The sequence below is a fragment of the Diabrotica virgifera genome, chromosome 9, assembly GCF_917563875.1.
Source record: "Diabrotica virgifera virgifera chromosome 9, PGI_DIABVI_V3a".
NCBI lineage: Eukaryota > Metazoa > Arthropoda > Insecta > Coleoptera > Chrysomelidae > Diabrotica > Diabrotica virgifera.
Genome location: NC_065451.1, coordinates 28,422,603 through 28,448,792, shown reverse-complemented (window position 1 = coordinate 28,448,792; position 26,190 = coordinate 28,422,603). Strand labels below are relative to the sequence as shown.

Sequence of the window (26,190 nt, the reverse complement as noted above, 5' to 3'; positions counted from 1 at the left end):
ACATAATTTCACTTTTTACGTTAATTGTTTACGTTATGCTTCATAAATAAACAATAAAGTTTCAAATTTTTTGCCGACTCCGACTACTTTTCATGTTAGTACATCATACGCTTTATACATATTTTAATAAACATGGCGATATATTTTAATGTTTGAAAAGTGTAAGACCAAAAACTAAAAAATAAATTTTTTTTAAGAAACGCTTTTCTTTAGAAGAGTGACTAAAATTAAAAATATTATAAAAAAATCAACTAAAAAGCAAAAAATAAAAAAAGCGTTTCTTAAAAAATTTTTTTCAATTTTTTTTATTTTAATTGTTTATATTTATAGTTTAATTGTTGCAGTTATTTATATTTCCTAAAGATATGTTGAGAACGGAATCTTTTTTTTTTTAATTTATTATGTGTTACATTGTAGCTACTTGAAGCCGGAGGTTCGACTTCAGTACTTGGTCTACGCGGGTTAAAATAGTTATTTTCCTAACTGGTGAGAAAAGTGATACTTTCCCACACGCGACTGTCGCGCCGGTGAGAACAACTACACATTTTTAAAAATGTCTATAGGCCCCTTGTCGACTCAGCCTGAATATAATGAGTAATTTGGGTAAAACCAGGGGTATTAATAGGCGGTTCAAGCGTAGTACTGGCCCTGCTACCTTGTATACCGTATGCCCTAGATATAGCAGACTTTCTTCTTCCTAGCCTTCTATCGTTCACGTTGGGACATATTCCTCTCCCAACCAGTTTTATCGGTCTCTATCCTGAGCAACATATTTCTAATTTGTTCCGGTTACTCTTTTAATATCTTTACCGGCTCTAACCAGTTTAACAACTGGTTATAGCAAATGATACAGACTCTAGTCTCAAAAACATTGTATGTGGGGTACCTCAAGGTTCAGTATTGGGTCCTCTACTTTTCCTTATCTTTATTAATGACATCACTAGTTTAAAAATCGATGGAAAAATCTTTCTTTTTGCTGATGATACCAGTATCACTTGGAGCAACTCAAATATTGCAACTCTTCATGCTACTATAACTTCTGATCTACTTACAATAAAAACCTGGTCTGACTCTAATTTACTCTCGTTTAACGTAGATAAAACAGTAGCATTGTCTTATAAAGGAGTCCTTCAACCCTTACCTCTTAATAACAGCCAGATCAGTACCGTTGATTCTGTAAAATTTATTGGTATTTTTTTAGACAGCAACCTTAAATGGTCCCACCATATCGATTTGTTAAGGAAGAAACTATCCTCAGCTTGTTATGCTATAAGATCTGTTTCGAATGAACTCAATTTAGCATCTTCCAAAATAACATATTTTTTTTTTGTTCGAGTCACATCTTCGTTATGGTCTTCCTTTTTGGGGTTCTGGTACAGCTGCCCAATTCGATGTTATTTTCAAATTACAAAAAAGAGCAATTAGATATCTGTTTGGCCTCAGAAGAACAACACAGTGCAGAAGTTACTTTAAAGATCACGAAATTTTAACTCTTCCATCTTTGTATATTTTAGAAACTGTTTGCTTAATTCGTAAACATCTACATGTCTTTCCACTAAGACCTAATCATGACTACTTCACGAGAAATTCTACGTTTGACGTCTATATGCCGACCCCGTCCTCTGAGTTAGTAAAGAAATCTATATTATATTCCGCAAAAAAACTTTACAACCATCTCCCTCTACAACTTAAATCTGCAGCATCTTTCCCCAAATTCCGTAAACTGACAAAAGCCTACCTATCTGAAAGACCATATTATTCAGTAGAAGATTTTCTTAATCAATAACTAAGAAATTACAGTACCCTCTGCACAAGTAGTATTTTTATTATCATTTTTTTTTTCTATATTTGTTTGTCATATGCAGCAGCTTAACTTTTAAACTTATTAATTACTAGGTAGACTATGCATTTGCTTAAATTTTGCAATTGTTTACTTCTGTTTTTCATTATTATTGTTATTATTGTAAATATATTGACGATTTATGTAATTTTAGTAAATTAGATTGTTATTGTTTTGTTTTCTTGACTTTTTATTAGCTTTGTCGATAAAATTGTACAATTTTTCATGACAATAAAGCATATTTCTATTCTATTCTATTCTATAATATCATCAACCCACCTCATCTGTGGTCTTCCTCTCGGTAGTTTACTTTGGTAAGGTCACCAATGTTGTATTGTTGCATTCCAACGTTGGTCTTTTTGTCTAACAGTGTGGCCTGCGAAGCTCCATTTAAGTTTGGCAACTTTTGTTGTTATGTCCTCGACGTTTGTTTTTGATCTTACCCAGTCGTTCCTCTTTTTACTGGCAGTCGTATACCTAACATTGCTCTTTCCATGGCTCTTTCTGTTTTGGCTAGTTTATTCATATTTGCCTTTGTTAGGGTCCAGGTTTGACATCCATATTAGTCTAGTAAAATAAAATTACACTACATGTAAATCAAAATGTAAATTCGTACAGGTTGAAACAAATTTTATATCAAAGTTTAGGTGGGTACAAAAGATATTTTCAAGAAAGTATCCAAATCATACAGGGGGATCATTGTTTAAATAATTAAAAAGTGGTCATTTTTGCAAAAAAAATTACTTTTTTAACTGCTGAGGTCATTCAATTACTAATGAAAGTATAGAGGATTATTTTCTACAAAGTTGAAGGGTAAATCTTTCACATAAGAATTACTAAATTAAATTTGACCCCCTATTTATTTAAATAATAATACATAAATCTTTAAAAACAAATTTGCAAAATATAATTTTTAGCGTTTTAAATAAGCACTATAAATATCTTATTTTACAGACTAAGTTGCGCTATGTTACCAGTATTAAGCAAAAAAAAATTGGTCAAAAAATATTTAATATTTTTTGAGATAATGAATTTGTTTATTAAATGTTACTATATTTTCAATTGCAAAAACGCGGTTGTTACGAAAGACTTATGCACCTGTATTAAATCTTTTTATTTTTATGTATTTTTTCGATAAATGTATTGATAAATTCAAATTTCAATTAAACTTCCCCCTAAAATGGCATTTGAAAATTATTCAAATTTGTTTAAATTTTGTTTTTTAAATAACGTCGCGGGGATTAAATATTTTGAAATGCCGTTTCGATAATTGGGTTCCTGGGAATTTTTCACTAATTAACAAATTTTTTTCTTTTTTTCCTCTTCTTTTTTTTCCTTGGAGTTATATTACTACGGGCCCTTTTAGGGTTAAGTTTCATTAAGAATGTCGACTCTCTAAGTTGTAGATTCTAGACCTAAAAATATTAAGATTTAACTAAAATCTCTTAAATAAAATGTGGCTACTTACTGAGTTACAGGGTGTTTCATTTAAAAATTTAAAAATTATTGTTACCAAGTACTCTAAAACTATTTGACGTATCCTTATCATACTTGGCAGAAAGTGTGGGTACTATACAGTCTACTAAATTGTGATAAATGAAAGTTTATAGCTACTACCAGAGGTGTACGACAAGGGATAGTGAATGATTGACCCTTCCCAAATTCTACGCCACTGAGGGTATTACTATTTTAGCGAAATTTTTCGATTCTCCAATACTTTCTATCTAAATAATATACTCTTTACTGGTAACGATTAAGTCATTAGTTTTCGAGATATTGGACGTTAAAAATGAAATGGCATAGTTATTTTGATCTATTCATTCATTCATTTTAAACTTCCAATATCTCTCAAACTGATGACTTTATCGATACCAATAAAGTTATTTACATAGAAAGTGTAGTGTGTATTTTGATTCCGAGCAGTAAAGACGTACCATATCGATCTCGAGATCCACGTTCCAAGTTTTTGTGCCGGTCTCGGCTATCGGCCGGGACTAGTTTATGGTAATTAGTGAAATAATAATTAAAAAACGATTTGAGTGATTAATTCTAAATTACTATTTATGTGATTAAATTTTAACTCAGTGGCGTACTATATTAAGGAAATGTACCACCAAAATCAAGTGCCAAATGGGGGGTTGTATCATCATCCAGCCTCAAAAGTCCACTGCTGAACATAGGCCTCCTCCCCTCGTTTCCAACCCCATCTATCCTGCGCCGCCCTCATCCAGTTTTTATTTACCTTTCTTAAGTCGTCAGTCCATCTTGTAGGCGGTCGACCGACGCTTCTCTTGTCTTCTCTTGGCCTCCATTCCAATAACCTCTTCGTCCATCGCCCATCTGTCATTCTGGCTACGTGTCCTGCCCATCTCCACTTCAACCTGGCTATCCTCTCGATGACGTCAGTCACCTTTGTTCTTCTCCTGATTTCTTCGTTTCTGATTTTGTCTCGCAGAGTTATTCCTAACATTGACCGCTCCATTCTTCTCTGCGTGACTCTTAGTTTGGTAGCCGAGGCTTTAGTTAAGGTAAGTGTTTCTGATCCGTACGTCAAGACTGGGAGGACGCACTGATCGAATACCTTTCTCTTTAGACATAATGTGCCCCAAATATATACACAGCCTCAACAACCTCCAGTAATATCGCCCCCATTTTATGGATTCCCGAGCAGCCAACAGACAACAAACCAATACATCCCGCCTACTCCATTCCCAAACAATAATCACCAATATAACCAAAACCTCCCTGCACCTCAAATGGATCAACCAAATACATCAAATGCTTCCCAATACATCCTCAGTGGAGAGGAACTTGTCATGGAAAACTCAAGCGATGAAGACGACGAAACCATAGAAAATGTCCATGATTGGCAAACAGTCAAAAAAATTACAAAAAAAAGAAAAGCAAACCCCAAAGATGATAACACAACAACAATGCAAGTGAGTACAAACAACAGATTTGAACCATTAGAAAACCTAACTGATAATAATAACACACCAGTAACACCTAAACCTCCACCTATATTTATCTATGGGGTAAATGATATCAAAAAGATGACTGAAAACCTATCGACAGTCATTAAAGCAGAAGACTACCAGTCGAAAGCTCTCCCAAATGACACAATAAAAATAAACACAAAAACTATTGAGTCATACAGAAAACTTATACAGCATTTAAATAGTAGCAAAATAGTTCACCACACATACCAAGCAAAACAAGATAGAGCTTATAGGGTAGTTATAAGAAATTTACACCACTCGATGCCAGTTGAAGAAATAAAAAGTGAACTAGCTAAATCAGGGCATACTGTCCGTAATATCATTAACGTATTACACAGAGTCAATAAATCACCACTGTCAATGTTCTATGTGGACCTAGAACCGAAAGAAAAAACACATCTATACACTGGATTCTATCGGCAATATGAAAGTCAGCTTTGAACCTCCTCACAGAAAGAAAAATATAACACAGTGTCAGCGCTGTCAACGTTATGGACACACAAAAGCGTATTGTACAAGACCTTACGCATGCGTGAAATGTGGAGGAAGTCATCCAACGCCAGAATGTACAAAACCCAGAAATACACCAGCAAAATGTGCCCTGTGCAACGGAGAACACACTGCAAACTATAAAGGCTGCGTAATTTACAAGGACTTGCAAAATGTAAGAAATAATAGACAACGCGGAAATCAGTCAACCCATAATAATCAGAACCCACATCAAAATGTTAACCCAGCACCAACTTCACAGTATCAGAGTCAACAATCACAGTACCAACAACAGAATGGAACCCAATCCTATGCCCAAGCAGTAAGAGCAGGAAATCAAGTAGCTGACATAGGGTCTCAGATGAACTTATTCTTAAACGAATTTAAAGCAATGTTCACCCAACTAATGAATCAAAACAGCATGATCAACATTAATTAATAAAATTCATTAGATCTGTTCGAATAGCCGAATGGAACGCAAATGGTTTAGCAAACCATAAAGCAGAAGTAATCCAATTCCTAGAGGACAACATAATAGACATCCTCTTTGTATCCGAAACGCATTTCACAGAAAGAAGCGTAATTAAAATACCTCAATACTCAGTCTACCACACTAGTCACCCAGATGGAACAGCCCATGGAGGATCTGCAATAATTATAAGGAACAATATACAACATCATCAAATGCCGGAACATAAAACAGATAAGCTACAAGCAACAATACTTAATATAAATGCCAGGCCTTGGAACTTCGAAATTGCTGCAATATATAGCCCTCCTAGACATAGAATCACAACTGAAGAATACGAAGAACTATTCAACAAGCTAGGTAACAAATTCATTGTTGGAGGTGATTGGAATGCTAAGCATACGAATTGGGGTTCACGACTCATTACACCAAAAGGCAGAAGCCTACTAGATGCCATCAACAACACAAACTGCACCTACTTATCGACGGGACAACCAACGTACTGGCCGTCCGATACAAATAGACTACCAGATCTACTCGACTTCTTTATCCTAAAAGGAATTGCAGCAAACTACACAAACATAGAAGCAAGTTGGGATCTCTCGTCTGACCACACACCAATCATAGCAACAATCAGCACCCACATAATCAAACGACCTGAAATACCCAAGTTGACTTCCCCTAAAACTAATTGGTGTGAATTCAAGTACCAGCTTGACACGAATATAAATCTTGGAATCAGACTCAAAGAAAAAGATGACATAGATAAGGCTATAAACCACTTCACCTGTCAAATTCAGCAAGCTGCATATCGAGCTACACCATCAACTCCAAAGCAAGAAAACAAAAATACCACTTCGAATTATATTAGACAACTAATAGTCGAAAAACGAAGAGCAAGAGGTAGATGGCAAAGAAGCCGCAACATTAATGACAAACACGAATATAATCGATTAACCAGACAATTAAAAACAGCGCTAAATGAAGCACGCAATGCCACATTTGAACACTACATTAGTACCTTGTCTAAAGAAGATCACTCAATATGGAAGGCAACAAAACACTTAAAGAGACCTACAGAACACAACTCGCCAATTAAGAAAGATGATGGTACTTGGGGAAGATCAGACAAGGAAAAAGCTTCAGCATTTGCAGAATACTTAGCTGGTATTTTTAAAGAACACCAAGTAGAGAATAATGATGATGGAAACTTAATAAGAGACTTCCTGGATAGTGCTTGCCCTATGACGCTTCCAATAACACCATTCAATACATCAGAAGTTAAACTAGAAATAGAAAAATGCAATAACCACAAAGCACCTGGATTTGACCTAATAACAGGATTAATACTGAAACATCTTCCGAGAAGAGCATTGGTCATGCTAACTACAATATACAATAGTGCAATCAGACTGACATATTTCCCAATCACATGGAAATTTGCGCAAATAATAATGATTCACAAACCGGGCAAACCTCCAAATAAAACATCATCCTATCGGCCAATCAGCTTGTTGCCGATAATGTCTAAGATCTTCGAAAGACTACTACTTGGTAGACTGAAGAATGACATTAACCTAGATGTAGAAATACCCACACACCAGTTTGGTTTTAGAGAGAGACACTCCACAACACAACAGACTCATAGAATTATAACAAAAATCCTTACTGCTATTGAGGAAAAAAAATATTGCACAGCGGCATTCTTAGATGTAGAAAAGGCATTTGATAGAGTATGGCATACTGGACTTTTATACAAACTCAAATGTATTCTTCCAACCCCCTACTACCTAATCATGAAATCCTACATTGAAGATCGTTACTTCCAAGTAAAATATAACACAGCAACTTCCACATATTTTCCCATTAAATCAGGTGTACCACAGGGTAGTGTCCTGGGCCCTCTCCTTTACCTATTATTTACCGCAGATATCCCAACCACTGAAACAACCCAAATCTCAACATTCGCTGATGACACCACCATAATCGCTGTCAATGAGGACCCTATTATCGCGTCTGCACAACTGCAAAACCACCTTGACCAATTGGGAACATGGCTCAACAAATGGAAGGTGAAAGTAAATGAAACGAAGTCAACCCAAGTTACATTTACAAACCGAAGAGATGTATGCCCAACAATAACACTAAATGATACACAATTACCAGTCAGCACACAAGTCAAATATTTGGGACTAACCCTTGACAAAAGATTAACATGGAAGCCGCACATCCAAGCCAAGAAAACCCAGATCAACATCAAAATACGACAAATGAGCTGGCTTATTGGTCGAAAATCAAAACTCAATATTGAAAATAAACTGCTCCTGTATAAAACTATGATAAAACCAATTTGGACCTATGGTGTTCAACTCTGGGGATGCTCAAAGCCATCAAATATCAAGATAATACAAAGAGTCCAATCAAAAATATTGAGGATGATATTCAACGCACCCTGGTATGTAAGCAATAAAACCCTACACGAGGACTCAGCTACACCCTTGGTAGAGGAAGAAATTCCAAGGATCACAAAGAGCTACCTTGATGGACTGAGAAGTCATCCAAATGATGAAGCAAGACTGCTGAACACTCCTCCCGAATTCGCAAGACGACTGAAGAAACTATGGCCAACAGATTTAATAAATTAAATATATACATATTGTGATCAAATGTAAAAAATTATAATAGGAGGGTTGCCACAGGGCAGCTTCTCCCTCATGTATTTAACATTCAAACTATTTGCTTATAGCTTCGATGAAGCAGATTGTAAATGAAAATATGTAATAAAAAAAAAACATAGAAAGTGTTGGAGAATCGAAAAATTTCGCTAAAATACTAATTCACTCAGTGGCGTAGAATTTGGGAAGGGTCAATCATTCACTATCCCCTGTCGTATGCCTCTGGCCCTAGCTAGAAACGTTTATTAATAACAATTTAGGATGATAAGGATACGTCAAATAGCTTTCAAGTACTTGATAACAATAATTTTTAAATAAAGCACCCTGTAACTCAGTAAGTAGCCACATTTTATTTAAGAGATTTTAGTTAAATCTTAATATTTTTAGGTCTAGAATCTACAACTCAGAGATTCGGCATTCTTAATAAAATTTAACCCTAAAAGGACCCGTAGTAATATAACTCCAAGAAAAAAAGAAGAAAAAAACGACAAAAAAATTTGTTACTTAGTAAAAAATTCCCAGGAACGCAATTATCGAAACGGCATTTCAAAATACTTAATCCCCGCGACGTTATTAAAAAAAAACAAATTATAAACAAATTTGAATAATTTTTAAATGCCATTTTAGGGTGGAGTTTAATTGAAATTTGAATTTATTAATACATTTATCGAAAATATACATAAAAATAAAAATAATGAGATCTTAAGCAGGTGAATATTTCTTTGGCAACAACCGCATTTTTGCAATTAAAAATATAGTAACATTTAATAAACAAATTCAATATCTAAAAAAATATTAAATATTTTTCGACCAGTTTTTTTTTACTTAATACTGGTAACATAGCGCAACTTAGTCTGTAAAATAAGATATTTTATAGTGCTTATTTAAAACGCTAAAAATAATTTTTGGCAAATTTGTTTTTAAAGTTTTATATACAATTATTTAAATAAGTAGGGGGCCAAATTTAATTTAGTAAGTCTTATGTGAAAGATTTACCCTTAAACTTTGCAGGAAAAAATCCCATAGACCTTCATTAATAAGTGAATTACCTCAGCAGTTTAAAAAGTATTTTTTTTTTGCAAAAATGACAACTTTTTATATATTTAAACAATGATCCCCTTGTATGATTTGGATACTTTCTTGAAAATATCTTTTGCACCCACCTAAACTTTGATATAAAATTTGTTTTAACCTGTACGAATTTCCATTTTGACTTTTTTTTTATTTTCTTAGGCTATATGTCATGATAGGAAGGATGCACTTGTTGATCACTTTACTCCTCAAGTATTGGGGTATTTTGTGGTTCTTAAGTATCCAACTAAGTTTTCCAAACCTTGCCCATGCTGGTACTCCTAGTAATTTCCGCAATTTGGTTCTCTTTGTCAAGTTTCAGGATTTGGCCTAGGTAGATAATTCCTGGACTTTTTCTATCTCACTGCCCTTTATAGTTATACGTCTAGGGTCATCTACTGAAAACTGTTTTGTGCATTATAGCAGACTACCCTGCCATAATACCAATGTCGCGTTAGTGGTATAAATCGGTGAACTATGCAAGAATAAAAAACCGCTAAACGCCGTAAAAATGAGTGGCGCATAAAATATTCCAGCTACAAAAGATCTGATATGAATATTACGTGGCGCGAAAATGTATTTTCATTTTGATGCAAAACAAAATTCTACCTAGTTTTATTTTAAAAGATTTTTTCATAATATTTGCCCAGTTTGAAGTAAAACGTGCCACAAAAGAGTAACTTTGATACAGTTTGAATTCTGAAACTCTTTTGTGGCGCGTCTACTTCAAATGTAGCAAATATTATGGAAAAATCTTTTAAAATAAAACTAGAATTTTGTTTTGCATCAAAATGAAAATACATTTTCGCGCCACGCAAAATTCATATCAGATCTTTTGTAGCTGGAATATTGTATGCGCCACTCATTTTTACGGCGTTTAGCGGTTTTTTATTCTTGTATCAGGAGTTTTTCAAAGTTATGTATAAATTAAATGTATAAAGTTGAATGCAATGTTTCTCGATTACACGTTAAGCTTTATAAATGGCCTCTAAAAGTGTCGCATTATCTCCCAAATGATCTAGTGTCCATCGAATGTACACTAGATTTTTTTTCTATTCGAAATAGATTGAAAAAAAATTGGAATGGCCGGTAAATAAACTCGAATTGCCCATTGCCAGATCAAATTAGCGTCGTAACCACTACACCTACCTAAACCATTTAGGGAATAATCGTTAATTGGATTATACTTTTGTAACTTAATAACTTCTAAATGGCTTAACCGACTTTGTTCACTAAACATGAGTTTGAAACGTATTGACAAGTAGTATCTTATGCATCTAAGGTCAAGTATGATAACTGAAGCTATTACAGGAATTATTGAGCTTGAAAAACCGTTTTTCCCATGGAAAATAGATTTGATCATACTTATGAAGCCTATAACTTAAAAATTCGAATTTTCCCGGATATAAGGTATACACCGTTAGATTCATCTAGAGTCGTTCTATAAACGCTCAGTTATTGGCGTAATTCGTAGGTTGAAATTTTGAGTAATTGTCGAAAAACCAAAATTTTCAAAGTTTAGTTTTTCAGTTTTTCGGCTGTACTGAGACGTGTGTAAGTCTAATCCTGACAGCTTAGACACCATTTGAAAGCTTAACTCAACGCTATTGATTTGGTGTATTTACTGTTCTCCTGTCTCTTCTTGAACCGAATATGTATACCGCCAAAAAATATGCCGTTTTGTACCTACCAAGTCCTATAGCTGGCTTATGGGTAGTCAAACAGAAAAAAAATTCAGATCGGTTTAACTTTTCCACACACATACATACATACATATCCACAAACATTTTCCCTCGGTAACTTTTGAACGGTATAACCGGTTTTCAAAATTAGACATGCGTTGGAAATGTACCTAATGATCAGTACTATTAGAAGCCGTAAAGGTAGGACTTAAATTTTCGAAGTTTTTGGGAGTTTTGGGGACGAGAACGAAAAACAGACCCTAAATAGGAAGGGCCGTAAAATCCACACCCTTGGACCAAAATGGATGGTTGACATATGAATGGGTGAGTCTTTTCCTGAACTTTAAGATGGGAGTTGGCCCAATTTTCAATTCAGTCAGATTTAGAAAATCGAAAATTTCGTGTATATATAGTGTCGCGTGTAGGGGGTGTAGGTGTGCGCCACTGGCGAGAACTGCCGTTCTCTGGTAATTGTTAAATGTCTAATTTCATGTTTCTCTATCAACATTTTTTTTATTGTAGACTGTTTTTCAGCGAAACCCAAGTTTGCGTAAATTCCCTTCTAACTTTCTTTGTTTCTTGCATAATTAATTTCGTTTACAAATTTTTGATCTGTATATAGATTCGGGTTAGAACGTCCTGCGACGTTGTCCGATGCCCAATTGCCATCGTGTCCTATCATTACAATCTTCTTCTGTCAATCCTCATTCGCTCATTGATCTTCGAACTACTTCAATCCACGATTTCTTTGGTCTTCCTTGTTTCCTGTGTTCCGGTGGTATCCATTCTGCTACTTTCGTCGGTAGTCTTTCTTCTGGCATTCTTTGAACATGCCCATATCATGTAAGCTGTTTTCTATCTGTGCAGTCGGTCACAGTTTCTTTTAGACCCATTTCTTCCTTAATTGTGTTGTTTCGAACCCTATTAAGTTTCGTTTTTCTAGCTGCTCTTCCTAATGCATCAATTTCTGTGGCTTCTATTTTCCTTATTTGATGTTCTTTGAGACGCCACGTTTCAGATCCGTACAGCAGTGTGCTTTTTATTATTCATCATCATCATCATCATCATTTGGCTCTACAACTCTATGTGAGTCTTGGCCGCGTTTACTATTTTCCTCCATTGTTGTCGGTCCTGAGCAGCTATTTCCCATTGCTGTACTCCCATTTTGCGTAGATCTCTGGCTACTGCGTCCTTCCATCTCTTTCTTGGGCGACCAACTGACCTTTTTCCATCGGGCCTTTCCCAGAATGTGGCGTTTAGAAGTCTTTGGTCACTTGATCTTAGTACGTGACCCGCCCATCGTATTCCGTTTGATTTAATGTAGCGTACTATGTTTTCATCTCCGTATATTGTCTGGAGTTCATAATTGTGTCTTCTTCTCCATTCTCCTGTTGTCTCTTCTCTGCAAGGCCCATAGATAGTCCGCAGTATCTTTCTTTCAAGTACCAGTAATTTTGTTGTTTCCCGCTGTTTCAGAGTCCATGTTTCGCTTCCATACGTTATTGTGGGACGAATTATTGTCTTATATACTCTTATTTTTGCTGGTCTTGAAAGTATTTCTCATTTAAGTAGGGTCCTTAATGAGTAATATGCCCTGTTTCCTGCAATAATCCTGGCTGCCACGTCCTTTTCACAGTTATTTTCAGATGTTATGATCGCTCCCAGGTACTTAAATTCTTTGACGACTTCAAAATTGTATTCATTAATTGTTACGTTTTGTCTAACCCTTGGTCTTGGGTTCTTCGTAACCACCATGTACTTGGTCTTGTCCTCGTTGACCTTAAGACCAACTTCCTTGGCTCCGTTCTCGAATAGGGTGAAAACCTCTTTTGCATCTCTGGTGGATTGTGCAATTGTGTCCACGTCATCCGCAAAGGCTAATAGTATTTTTGCTCAGTTGTGGCTGAGCTTTCCTTACTGCATGTTCCAGTGCGAAGTTAAACAGCAGGGGGGCGAGCGGATCTCCTTGTCTAAGTCCGGTGTCAATGATGAATTCCTCCGACATGGTGCTGCCAATTCTGATTCGTGCGGAAGCGTTCTCCGTGCTCACCTTTGCTAATCGTACCAGTTTTCCAGGTACTCCCATTTCTACCATAGTCTCCCACAATGCTTCTCTGTTAACGGAATCGTAAGCTTGTTTGAAGTCCACGAATATTTGGTGTACATCGCGGTTGAATTCCCAGTTTTTTTCCAACACCTGGCGTAGGACGAAGATCTGGTCTATAGTCGACCTTCCCGGTCTGAATCAGCTTTGGTAGACGCCTATTATTTCCTCTGCGTATGGAGTTAGTCTTCTAAACAGTATAATGGACATAATCTTGTATGTTGTATCAATTAACGATATTCCTCTATAGTTCCGACATATTATATGTTTGTCTCCCTTCTTGTGAATAGGCATTATATGGCTTTCATACCAGTGTTTCGGTATTTCTTCTCTTTCCCAGACTTCTCTTATAAGATGATATATCTCAAGATGTAGTTTGTCTCCCCCTTTTTTTAGTAGTCCCGCCTGTATGCCGTCTGGGCTTGGGGCTTTATGGTTTTTTAGGGACGAAATTGCGGACTTTACTTCAGCTAGTGTGGGCCCTGGTATTTCAGGTTCGGCTAACTGGTACTGTCTTTGTTGCCCTGTCGTTGTGGGGTTTTCTGTATTTAAGAGTTGCTCAAAATACTTTCTCCATTGGCGGCTTATCTCTTCGTCGTCTGTGAGCAATTGTCCTGCATCGTCTTTTATAAATCTTGGGCTGTTGATCGTGTTGCCCGTCATTGTTTTTATGTCCCTATAAAACTGTCTAGACTGACCGGTTCTATGTTCCTCCTCGAGTTGCTGTATTCGTGCTTCTAGGTACTGTTTCTTTTTTCTTCTCAAAAGTCTTCTCGTTTGAGTCCTTACTCTGTTGTAGTCTTCCCTGTTCTCTTCTGTAGGTCGCGTTAGTAACTCCAGCCTCTTGATTGCTTTCTGCTGTAAGCTTTGTTCGCACTCCTGGTCAAACCACTGGTTTTTCTTCTTGTTATTCTTTTGTTTCCCTATAGTTTCCGCTGCTGCGCTTTCTATGGCGTTTGTTATATTTTGCAATTTCTGGTCTATGGTCAATTCTGGTGTTGATGTTTCTTCTTCTTCCAGTGTCTGCAATTTATTTTGGATCAGTGACTGATATTGGCGTTCATTATCAGGTAGATCGAGCCTTGAAATGTCCCATCTGTTTCCTTGTTGGCGTTGCTTTGGATGTCTCGTGTTTAGCCTTGTTCTCATTTTTATTCTGACCAGGAAGTGGTCAGAGTCACTTTCTGCTCCCCTTAAACTGTGTGCGCCGATGATATTGCTAGAGTGTCTTCCGTCGATGAGCACGTGGTCTACCTGGTTTCGTGTGATTCCGTCGTTTGACACCCAGGATACTGTATGTATATTTTTCCTTTGGAACTGTGTAGTTTTCTCTACCATATTGTTGGCTACAGCGAACTCTGCCAATCTTGATCCGTTATCGTTGGTGTTATCTTGTAAGCTATGCGTACCGGTCACCGCTCTAAGATGGTCCTCTTTACCTAGTTTGGCATTGAAGTCTCCCAGTATGATTTTGACGTCGTGTCTGGGTGCCATTCTGTACTGTTGCTTTTTATTATTGTGTCATATATTCTTAATTTTCTTTGTTTTCCTATTTCAGTACTCCATAATATTCCATTCGGAGATTTAATTTTCTAGCTATATTTATTCTACTGTTTATCTCTGCATCATCCGTTCCTTCTTTGTTAAAATTTATTCCCAGGTAACTACAGTCTTCACATCGTTTTATTGTTTTCCAGTTGCAGGTCAGTAGTTTCCTCTCCTACGCAGAGGTACACCGTCTTTTCCATGTTCATTATCAGACCCCATTTACCAATTCCTCATTTGTCATTTGCACTTATTACTTGATCATCGCCAAATTGGAGGGTTTACAAAGAAGTGTCATCGTCCACCTGTATGCCCATTCCTTTGTATTTCGATTTCCACTGGTGGAGAGCTTTACCAATATAGATTTTAAAAAGTGTTGCTGATATGCAGCACCCAAGGGCAATGGGGGGCCGTGCCCCCCTGGCTTTTCGGGTGCTTTAAATTATATATGGTTATCCAAAGTGTACATATAAAGAGCAACATCTTCACGTCTGCCCCCCTGAAAATATTTATATGGCCGCCCGTGGCAGCACCCCTGTCGTAGGCCATGGTACAAAGACGCCATTAGACAAATAGCTGCCAAACCAAGAAATCAATGGTTCATCAACACCAATCATTCTGAGCTTATGGAGCAACATACCATGAGAGACCCTGTCGAACGCCTTGGAGAAATCAGTGTAAATTGTATCCACTTGATACCCCCTCTCAAGGGAGTCAAACAAAAAATTTACATATGTTAATAGGTTAAGCTCAGTAGATCTATGGGGTCTAAACCCAAATTGTTGATCGATAAGTTTAGGCTCAAGTAAAGGAGTTAAAAAGTCACAAACCAGACTCTCAAACACTTTGGGTATCACACCAAGGACGCTAATAGGACGATAATTATTTTTTTTTTGAGTGAATTTGATGGCCTTGGCCGAGCGAATTAGCCAGACATTTTGTTATTTTAAAAACAAACAAATTTGATTTTTCAATCAGAGGAATTTTTTCTGCATTTCTAACTCTAAATACATAACAAACTAACATTATTATCTAAATAATACTCTGTTTTGGTTGTTCATTTTTTTTGTAAATTTTTATCTTTTTGTATTTTTTTTGCATTTTTTTTATATTGTTAATTTGTTTTTTATTGTTATTTTTTATAAATTGTTTTTTTTTACTACGCTAAGACCTAAACCCGATTCAACCTTGCGGAGGTTTACATCTTCTTAGTTTTTTTTTGCTTTTTTTATTTTTTCTGTTTTTTTTTTCTTTTCTTTTTCTCTTTTTTTTTTGTTCTTTTCTTTTTTCAATTATAATACACAATAATTACTTAAATCTACAGGATTTAAAACAAAATAACAACAAAACAAACATGTTTGTTTTGTTTTAACAAACATGCCTGCTTTGTTTTAACAAAATTTCTTAAATACAGGGTAAATTTTATTGCTACAATCTATATTTACAGTTTTTGATATGTTCGTAAATTGTTTTTAATATATTAATATCTTCAGAAAATATCAAATTGTTCAGGTAGACGGGAAGTAGAATTTTTAATATATTAAGATTATCATAAAATTTGTTTATATTTACTGATTGATGTGAACATTCGAGGAGAATATGTAGTAGATTACCTTCTTTTCCACACTCACAGTTAGGTGACTCTGTGAGACCCAAACTGTACATATGAATACGATAATTATTGACGAGAGATTTATCCCCGTCTTTAAATATAGGCTTAAGAAAACTTTCTTTCCAGTAATCTGAAAAAACACCAGTTTGAAGGGAACAATTAAATATGTAATACAATGGCCTGGAAAGGTTAAAACTGCATTCCTTTAAGAACAAAGGAGGTATACCGTCAGTGCCTGGGCCCTTATTGATATCAAGAGAAGAGAGTTTGGTGTATATTTCTGATATTAAAATTTTATGATTAGTGATATGAGTAATGGATGAAAATAGTTCATGATTGGGCATATTGTGATTACTCTGAGAATAAACTGTGGAAAAATAATCAGCAAACAAATTTGCAATATCTTTGTCTGAGGTACAATATTTGTCGAGATATTTAAGACCATTAGGAAAAGCACTATTTTTTCTTTTGTTATTAACAAAAGACCAGAATTTCTTGATATTAGAAGATATATCTATTTCAGTAGACTGAACATATTGTGAGTAGCATTCCCATTCATATTTTATATTGAAGACCAAAGTAATACCTAATTACCTATTCATCAAATTTTGCCCTATCGCAAAACAAAATTCTGACATAAATTTGTATCAGTTATCAATAGTTCCGACTGAACGTTATTAGAAAAAAATTAATATCATCTTACAGTGACTCAACCCCGGCTGGGCATTGGGCAATAAAAAAAGGTACCTATTTAGATACTGCCACATGTATATATTTACTGCCATTTAGGTATTTATATTATACGTTTCTAGACCTTCTTCGCAAGTGCTTGAAAATTTTTAGGATTAATAAGAATATTTTCTCAGATTTATCTGACGATGCAGAAAAAGAAGAAGTGGATGCAGATGTCGAAGAATTAAACCAATTGCAATATGATGCATTGGAATATGTCAGTGGGTATATCTGCAAGAAGTTAGATTTGCCTGAAAGTACGGATACTTCCACTTACACGTGGATTGACCAAGTCTCCGAAGGGGGCTTAAAGAAACCTCCAGAAGAATTGGTGGTAAAAATGCATCAACTGGATACTATATTTAATAATTTCAATGGGTCTGGACTTCAGTTAAAATCAGGGAAAAAATATTTGCAAAGACTGATTGATTTGTCTAAAAAGATTGAATGTGATTACAAAACCAAACACCTGTTCTTTCGGTCGCTCATGTATTTTAGGATTAAGAAATTAAACTTAACACTTAATGAAAATATGAGAAATAAGAGAAGAATATTTTAGTAAGAGACTAGAGAGGTTTGGCTTAGTCCATCGTTAGTCCGTGTTTATTAGTAAGAGTGTTAATGACTGCACCATTCACAGAAAGACATACAGCTCCCGGAGCGAACCATGGCCGGTGAGAGAAACCCTGTCTGCGTAAAGATTAGGTGGGGGTGTACGACCGACGACAGCGTTTGCCACCGGCCGTGGTTCGTTCCGGGAGCTGTAATACATTTCTTATCGTTACATAATACTGATTTAACAGATAATTATTATTTTAGGTGCCTCTTGCGAAGATATCCAAAATGATGAATGCAATGCAATATTAAAATATCCCGGAAATAATTTGAACCAAAATTTAACTGCTACTACGGATGTGAACATCGGAGAAAAATATTTTGAATGTGAAATATGCTCCAAACAATTAACAAGTTTTTCTTTAAAAGAACATATGACAGCGCATACTGGTGAAAACCCCTTTACATGTGAAATTTGCACCACAGAGTTTTCACTTAAGAATCACTTAACAAAACATATGAAGTTGCATACCGGTGGAAAACTATTTGAATGTGAAATTTGCACCAAACAGTTTTCAACGAAACAAGTTTTAAAATGGCATATAAAAGTGCATACTGGTGAAAAACCATTTGAATGTGAAATTTGCACCAAACAGTTTCCAACAAACGCACATTTAACTAGACATATGAGAGTGCATACTGGTGAAAAACCTTTTGAATGTGGAATTTGCACCAAACAGTTTTCAATGAAACAAGATTTAAAATGTCATATGAGAGTGCATACTGGTGAAAAACCGTTTGAATGTGAAATTTGCACCAAACAGTTTTCAACGAAGCAACATTTAATATCGCATATCAGAGTGCATACTGGTGAAAAACCATTTGAATGTGAAATTTGCACCAAACAGTTTTCAACTAAACAAGTTTTAAAATGGCATATGAGAGTGCATACTGGTGAAAAACCTTTTGAATGTGGAATTTGCACCAAACAGTTTTCAATGAAACAAGCTTTAAAATGTCATATGAGAGTGCATACTGGTGAAAAACCGTTTGAATGTGAAATTTGCACCAAACAGTTTTCAACGAAGCAACATTTAATATCGCATATCAGAGTGCATACTGGTGAAAAACCATTTGAATGTGAAATTTGCACCAAACAGTTTTCAACTAAACAAGTTTTAAAATGGCATATGAGAGTGCATACTGGTGAAAAACCTTTTGAATGTGGAATTTGCACCAAACAGTTTTCAATGAAAAAAGCTTTAAAATGTCATATTATGAGAGTGCATACTGGTGAAAAACCCTTTACATGTGAAATTTGCACCACAGAGTTTTCACTTAAGAATCACTTAACAAAACATATGAAGTTGCACACTGGTGAAAACCCATTTGAGTGTGAAATTTGCACCAAACAGTTTCCAACAAACGCACGTTTAACTAGACATATGAGAGTGCATACTGGTGAAAACGCATTTGAGTGTGAAATTTGCACCAAACAGTTTCCAACAAACGCACATTTAACTAGACATATGAGAGTGCATACTGGTGAAAAACCTTTTGAATGTGGAATTTGCACCAAACAGTTTTCAATGAAACAAGCTTTAAAATGTCATATGAGAGTGCATACTGGTGAAAAACCGTTTGAATGTGAAATTTGCACCAAACAGTTTTCAACGAAGCAACATTTAATATCGCATATCAGAGTGCATACTGGTGAAAAACCATTTGAATGTGAAATTTGCACCAAACAGTTTTCAACTAAACAAGTTTTAAAATGGCATATGAGAGTGCATACTGGTGAAAAACCTTTTGAATGTGGAATTTGCACCAAACAGTTTTCAATGAAAAAAGCTTTAAAATGTCATATTATGAGAGTGCATACTGGTGAAAAACCCTTTACATGTGAAATTTGCACCACAGAGTTTTCACTTAAGAATCACTTAACAAAACATATGAAGTTGCACACTGGTGAAAACCCATTTGAGTGTGAAATTTGCACCAAACAGTTTCCAACAAACGCACGTTTAACTAGACATATGAGAGTGCATACTGGTGAAAAACCTTTTAAATGTGAAATTTGCACCAAACAATTTTCAGTGAAAGTAAATTTAAAATCGCATATGAGAGTGCATACTGGTGAAAAACCATTTGAATGTGAAATTTGCACTAAACAGTTATCAACGAAACAAGCTTTAAAATGGCATTTGACGGTGCATACTGGTGAAAAACCATTTGAATGTGAAATTTGCACCAAACAGTTTTCAAAGAAACAAGTTTTAAAATGGCATATGAGAGTGCACACTGGTGAAAACCCATTTGAGTGTGAAATTTGCACCAAACAGTTTCCAACAAACGCACATTTAACTAGACATATGAGAGTGCATACTGGTGAAAAACCTTTTGAATGTGGAATTTGCACCAAACAGTTTTCAATGAAACAGCTTTAAAATGTCATATGAGAGTGCATACTGGTAAAAAACCGTTTGAATGTGAAATTTGCACCAAACAGTTTTCAACGAAGCAACTTTCAATATCGCATATCAGAGTGAATACTGGTGAAAAAGCCTTTACATGTGAAATTTGCACCACAGAGTTTTCACTTAAGAATCACTGAAAAAACATATGAAGTTGCATACTGGTGAAAAACCCTTTCCATGTGAAATTTGCACCACAGAGTTTTCACTTAAGAATCACTGAACAAAACATATGAAGTTCCATACTGGTGAAAACCTATTTGAGTGTGAAATTTGCACCAAACAGTTTCCAACAAACACACATTTAACTAGACATATGAGAGTGCATACTGGTGAAAAACCATTTGAATGTGAAATTTGCACTAAGCAGTTCTCAACGAAACAAGTGTTAAAATGGCATATGCGTGTGCATACTGGTGAAAAACCATTTGTGTGTGAAATTTGCACCAAACAGTTTCCAACAAACACACATTTAACTAGACATATGAAAGTGCATACTGGTGAAAAATCATTTGAATGGGAAATTTGCACCAAACAGTTCTCAACGAAACAAGTTTTAAAATGGCATATGAGAGTGCATACTGGTGAAAAACCATTTGAATGTGAAATTTGCACCAAACCGTTTTCAACGAAACAAGTTTTAAAATACCATATGAGAGTGCATACTGGTGAAAAATCATTTGAGGGAAATTTGCACCAAACAGTTTCCAACAAACACACATTTAACTAGACATATGAGGGTGCATACTGGTGAAAAATCATTTGAATGTAAAATTTACACTAAACAGTTCTCAACGAAACAAGTTTTAAAATACCATATGAGAGTGCATACTGGTGAAAAATCATTTGATTGTGAAATTTGCACTAAACAGTTCTCAACGAAACAAGTTTTAAAGTGGCATATGAGAGTGCATACTGGTGAATAACCATTTGAATGTGAAATTTGCACCAAATAGTTTTCAACGAAGCAACTCTTAAATTCGCATATCAGAGTGCATACTGATGAGAAACCCTTTACATGTGAAATTTGCACCAAACAATTTTCAACAAAGATTAATTTAATATCACATATGTCAGTGCATATTGGCGAAAAACCTTTCTCGTGCAAATAATGCTCCAAACAGTTTTCACGCGGTTTTAGCTTAACAGCACATATGAAATCACACACTTGTAATAAGATACACTGCTACTCTAGAAAAAAAACGTGTTTAAATTGAGATGATTATATCCTATTAAATTTTTGTTATTTTATCATAAAATATCGAAATCTGATTCCAACCTGTACATACATTTTGATCCTAAATAACAAAAACAGGTCCAACCACAAGCAATAAATATAGTCCATTGAGTAATGTAGACGAAGAGGAAAACCTGCAACAAACACTTTTAGACAATGCTAATAAGATCAGCAGCTAATCAGTATACTTCGAAATTTACATACAAACTCTTACAAGAAGAAAAACTGAAAATTCAAGTAACAACAAGTGAGGATTACAAAGTGCTCAGAAAAGCGTTTGAATAAAAAACATAGTGTTCCATACTTTTGTACTCTCTGATCCTTTAGGGTCGTTTTAAGAAATATCCACCACAGTACTCCAATTCATGAAATCCAAAAATCCCTTGCAAACGACGGACATACAGCAACAAAAATCAGGAATGTTCATAACAGGGAAAATAAGCAACATAAAAATCTATTCTTTATCGATCTAAAACGTAATCAAAACAACAAGGACATTTTTGGAATAACAAAATTACTACGCTGTAGTACGTTTCGAAGCACCACATAAAAAACCCATATAATTCAGTGTAAACGTTGCCAAAACTACGGTCACTCAAGAAACCAATGCACATTACCACACAGATGTGTCAAATGTGCTGGAAATCATGATTACCGGAATTGCGAAAAACATGAAAAACCAGCAAAGTGTACCTTATGCGGAGGTGCCCATCCATCCAATTATAAAAATTCCAGGCTTATCTAGAGATACAAGCTAGAAGATACCCAAATAGAAATGTGAAATTATTACAAACAAACGATACCTCTCAAATGCCCGTCTCAATCAGCAACACCAACCACAATGAAAACACGCACCAAACAACTAACCGCACATATTCACAAGCATTTCAAAACCAGCAACCTGTATCTATGCCATTACCAACAACAAATGGAAATCAACAAGACAGTCAAATTCACTTTATCGCCATTATCTCGAGTTTACAAAAAACAATAGAAACCCAACAACAAACAATAAACCTATTGACACTAGAAATACAACAGTTAAGAGAACTCATTACTAAAAAGAATTGATGGCAGTATAACTAATAAGAATTGCTGAATGGAACGCAAATGGACTTCTAAAACGTAGACAAGAAATCGAAATATTCTTAGCCAATAATAAAGTAGACATTCTATTAGTATCTGAGATGCACTTATTCGTTATTGCACAATTTAAAATCACCTCGTATAAGGTCTACAACGCAGCACACCCTGACGCAGAAAGAAATCTCAGAGACGGAGCAGCAATCATAATTAGGAATAATCTAAAACATCATGAACTACCGAAAATCGAAAAAGACTTCCTGCAAGCAGCTTCAATTTGCATAAAAGACAATTTTGGCCCACTATGCATTTCAGCAGTTTATTGTCCGCCAAATTATCAACCTAAAAGGAACGGATTTGAAACACTTTTTAAATCATTAGGTCCCAGGTTCTTAGCGGGTGGGGACTACAATTCGAAACACAAGTGCTGGGGCTCAAGATTATCCCCCCTGGGAAGAGGTAGAGTCCTATACGATGTGGTAAAAGAAATGCAACTACAATATCTCTCGACCTACAAACCAACTTACTGGCCAACCGATCGAAATAGACTGCCTGATCTGCTTGACTTCTTTATATATAAAAAAAGGAATACCAAAAGAATACCTTCACATAGAACCTAATGAAGACCTATCGTCAGATCGTTCACCAATTATTGCAGCAATATTGACAAATCCATCAGAAAAATGTGCACCTCCAAGACTAACGAATAAAACAAAAGGCTGGAATATTTTCAGAGAAATTCTACAGGACAATAGACCTAAAAGTCCCACTAAGACGACCACAAGATATAGAAAAAGCAATAGAAACACTATCAAAACAGATACACGAAGCTGCATGCGAATCTACAAAACAAAATTTTGAACGAAAACAGTTCCATAAGGATTGCCCAACAATAATAAGAACAAAAATATTAGAAAAATGAAAACTTCGTAAAAAATGGCAGCAAACTCGTTCACCTCAAGACAAAACAGAATTAAACAGAATGTGTAGAGAAATAAAAGAACTACTAAAACAACTTAGTAACGCCAATTTCCAATATTACCTAGAAAATCTGACACCTAATTCAGACAGCGATTACTCATTATGGAAGGCCACAAATAAGCTAAAGCGGCCACAAAACCAAATTCCACCTATCAGAACAGAAGATTTATAATGGTTAAAGACAGATAAGGAAAAAGCAGACGCTTTCGCAAAACATCTAGAAAAGGTATTTAAGCCACTAACAGAGCCAATGAAGATGACGACATCTACGAATATTTAGATAGTCCTAATCAAATGAATCTACCACCCAAATGGGCAACTCCTAATGAAGTAAAAGGTCTAATAAAAAACCTCAATAAAAAGAAGTCGCCTGGACATGATCTGATAACGGCCAACATATTAAATGACCTACCTAGAAAAGGAATAGTAAGTTTAACACAGATCATTAACTCGATACTAAGAATAGGCTACTTTCCTGCACAATGGAAGTTAGCAGAAATCATAACGATTCCAAAACCAGGAAAACCTCCACATGAGATTACATCCTACCGGCCCATTAGCTTATTACCAATTATGTCCAAAGTTGCAGAGAAAATCATTGCAAGTAGACTAATTATTGATATACAGACAAACAATATTATACCAAATCATCAGTTCGGTTTTCGCCAAAACCACGGCACAACTGAACAAGTGCATAAGGTGGTAGAAAATATACAATCAGCTTTCCGGGAAAAGAGCTATTGCAATGCCATTTTCCTGGATGTAAGTTAAGCATTTGACAAGGTCTGGCTTCCAGGATTGTTATTCAAAGAAAGAAAGAAATCAAAAGTGAAGATAGAAATCTCTCAGCCGCTATATACAATATTAAAATCATATCTCGAAGAAAAGCTATTTTACACAAGATATGAAGAAAGTGTGTCTGAAATTCACAACATAAATGCTGGGGTCCCGCAAGGCAGCGTCTTGGGACCAATTCTCTACACAATTCTGGTAAAAAAAACCAGATAACATACAGGCAGCTGAAATATTGCAACAAAACATACATCTAGTTCAAATATGGGCTAAGAAATAGAAGATAAAAATCAACGAAGCAAAATCAGTTAACGTAGCATTCACTAAATGTCACAAAGAAACACCGAATATCCTAATGCATAACAAGAATATTCCTAAAAATGATACTGTAAAATATCTCGGATTACACCTTGACAAGGGGCTAACATGGAGAACACACATCTGGACGAAGAGGAAGTAATTAGGAATAAAATACAAAAAACACTACTGGTTACTCGCCCGAAAATCCACCTTATCTCTATCTAACAAAATATTAGTGTATAAAGCAATCATCCGGCCCATCTGGACATACGGGATTGAATTGTGGGGAACTGCAGCAGACAGCAACCTAGCAATACTGGAGCGGTTTCAATTCAAGGTTCTTCGTGCTATCACAAATGCACCGTGGTTAATTCCAAATGCAGACATTTACATGGACTTGAAGATCGAGACAGTGAAGCAGATGATCATCAAATGCAGTGATAAATATTTCAAACGACTGGAAAAGCACCCCAACGAATTAGCAGTGAATTTATTGGCCAACTCTACACAAATAAATAGACTGAAAATTAGAACTCCTCTTGAGTTGCCATTTAGAACATAAGTGTTAAAAGTGTTTTAAGGTTTCAAGTGAAAATAAGTGACTTAGTGTAGTTATTAGTAAAAAACCTACTAGGAGTTGATAGTCATTGGACTAAAACTCCTCTCACATTTGTTCTGCTTAGTGTTACTTTTTTTATGGTGTAACAGATTGTATTTAAAAACAAATAAAAAAAAATATTTTCTCATAAAATAATTTTAGTCCTCAATATTTCCTAAAAAACACCGATAGGTTCTATTGTGATAATAGTTATTCATGAAACAGTTCGTGAAGTATGCTTTTTGCGCACACACGCGATGTTTAGAGTACGAGTGGAGTGAGTGCTATACATTGCGTAAGTGCGCAAAAGTACTTCACGGACAATGTCATCCAATATTTTATCTATAATAAACAAATAAAAAAACTACAAGGAATAAGTAATTTATTAACTATTCATTTATGAGATATGACAAAATTAAACAGTATTTATTCTGTAAAAAACGATTATTTTAATTGTTTATATTTATAGTTAAATTGTTGCAGTTATTTTTATTTCCTAAGGAAATGTTGGGAACGGATTTTTTAATGTATTATGTGTTACATTGTAACTGCTTGAAGCCTGAGGTTCGACTTCAGTACTTGGTCTACGTGGGTTAAAATAGTTACATATTTTACTAACTAGTGCGGAAATTCATACTTTCCCGCACGCGACTGTTGCGCCGGTGAGAACAGCTAGAAATTTTAAAATATGTCCAGTCACCAGGTCGACTCAGCCTGAATAGAATGAGTACTTTGGGTAAATCCAGGGGTAATAATAGGCGGTTCAAGCGTACCACTGGCCCTGTTACACTTACCTTCCTTGTATACCGTATGCCCTAGATATAGCAGATTACTCTGCTATAATCCTAAGTATAAATCGGTAGACTATATTGTTAAATATCTAATTTCATGTTTCTCTATCAAATTTTTTTAAACAAATTCACAAAAATAATTTTTTCATTTTGAACAATTT

At 35.3% G+C, this 26,190-nt stretch overlaps 1 protein-coding gene across 1 annotated transcript; it reads left to right on the top strand.

The window, feature by feature from the left end:
* Nucleotides 1–828: 828 nt before the first annotated feature.
* Nucleotides 829–25,366, top strand: LOC126890904 (zinc finger protein 271-like; the record flags this gene model as incomplete). The annotated part of the gene is made up of 3 exons (XM_050660068.1): nt 829–1,422; nt 17,313–17,667; nt 18,038–25,366. Coding segments are annotated over 3 exons (3,132 nt in total), but the record flags the coding sequence as incomplete, so codon positions are not given.
* Nucleotides 25,367–26,190: the final 824 nt, after the last annotated feature.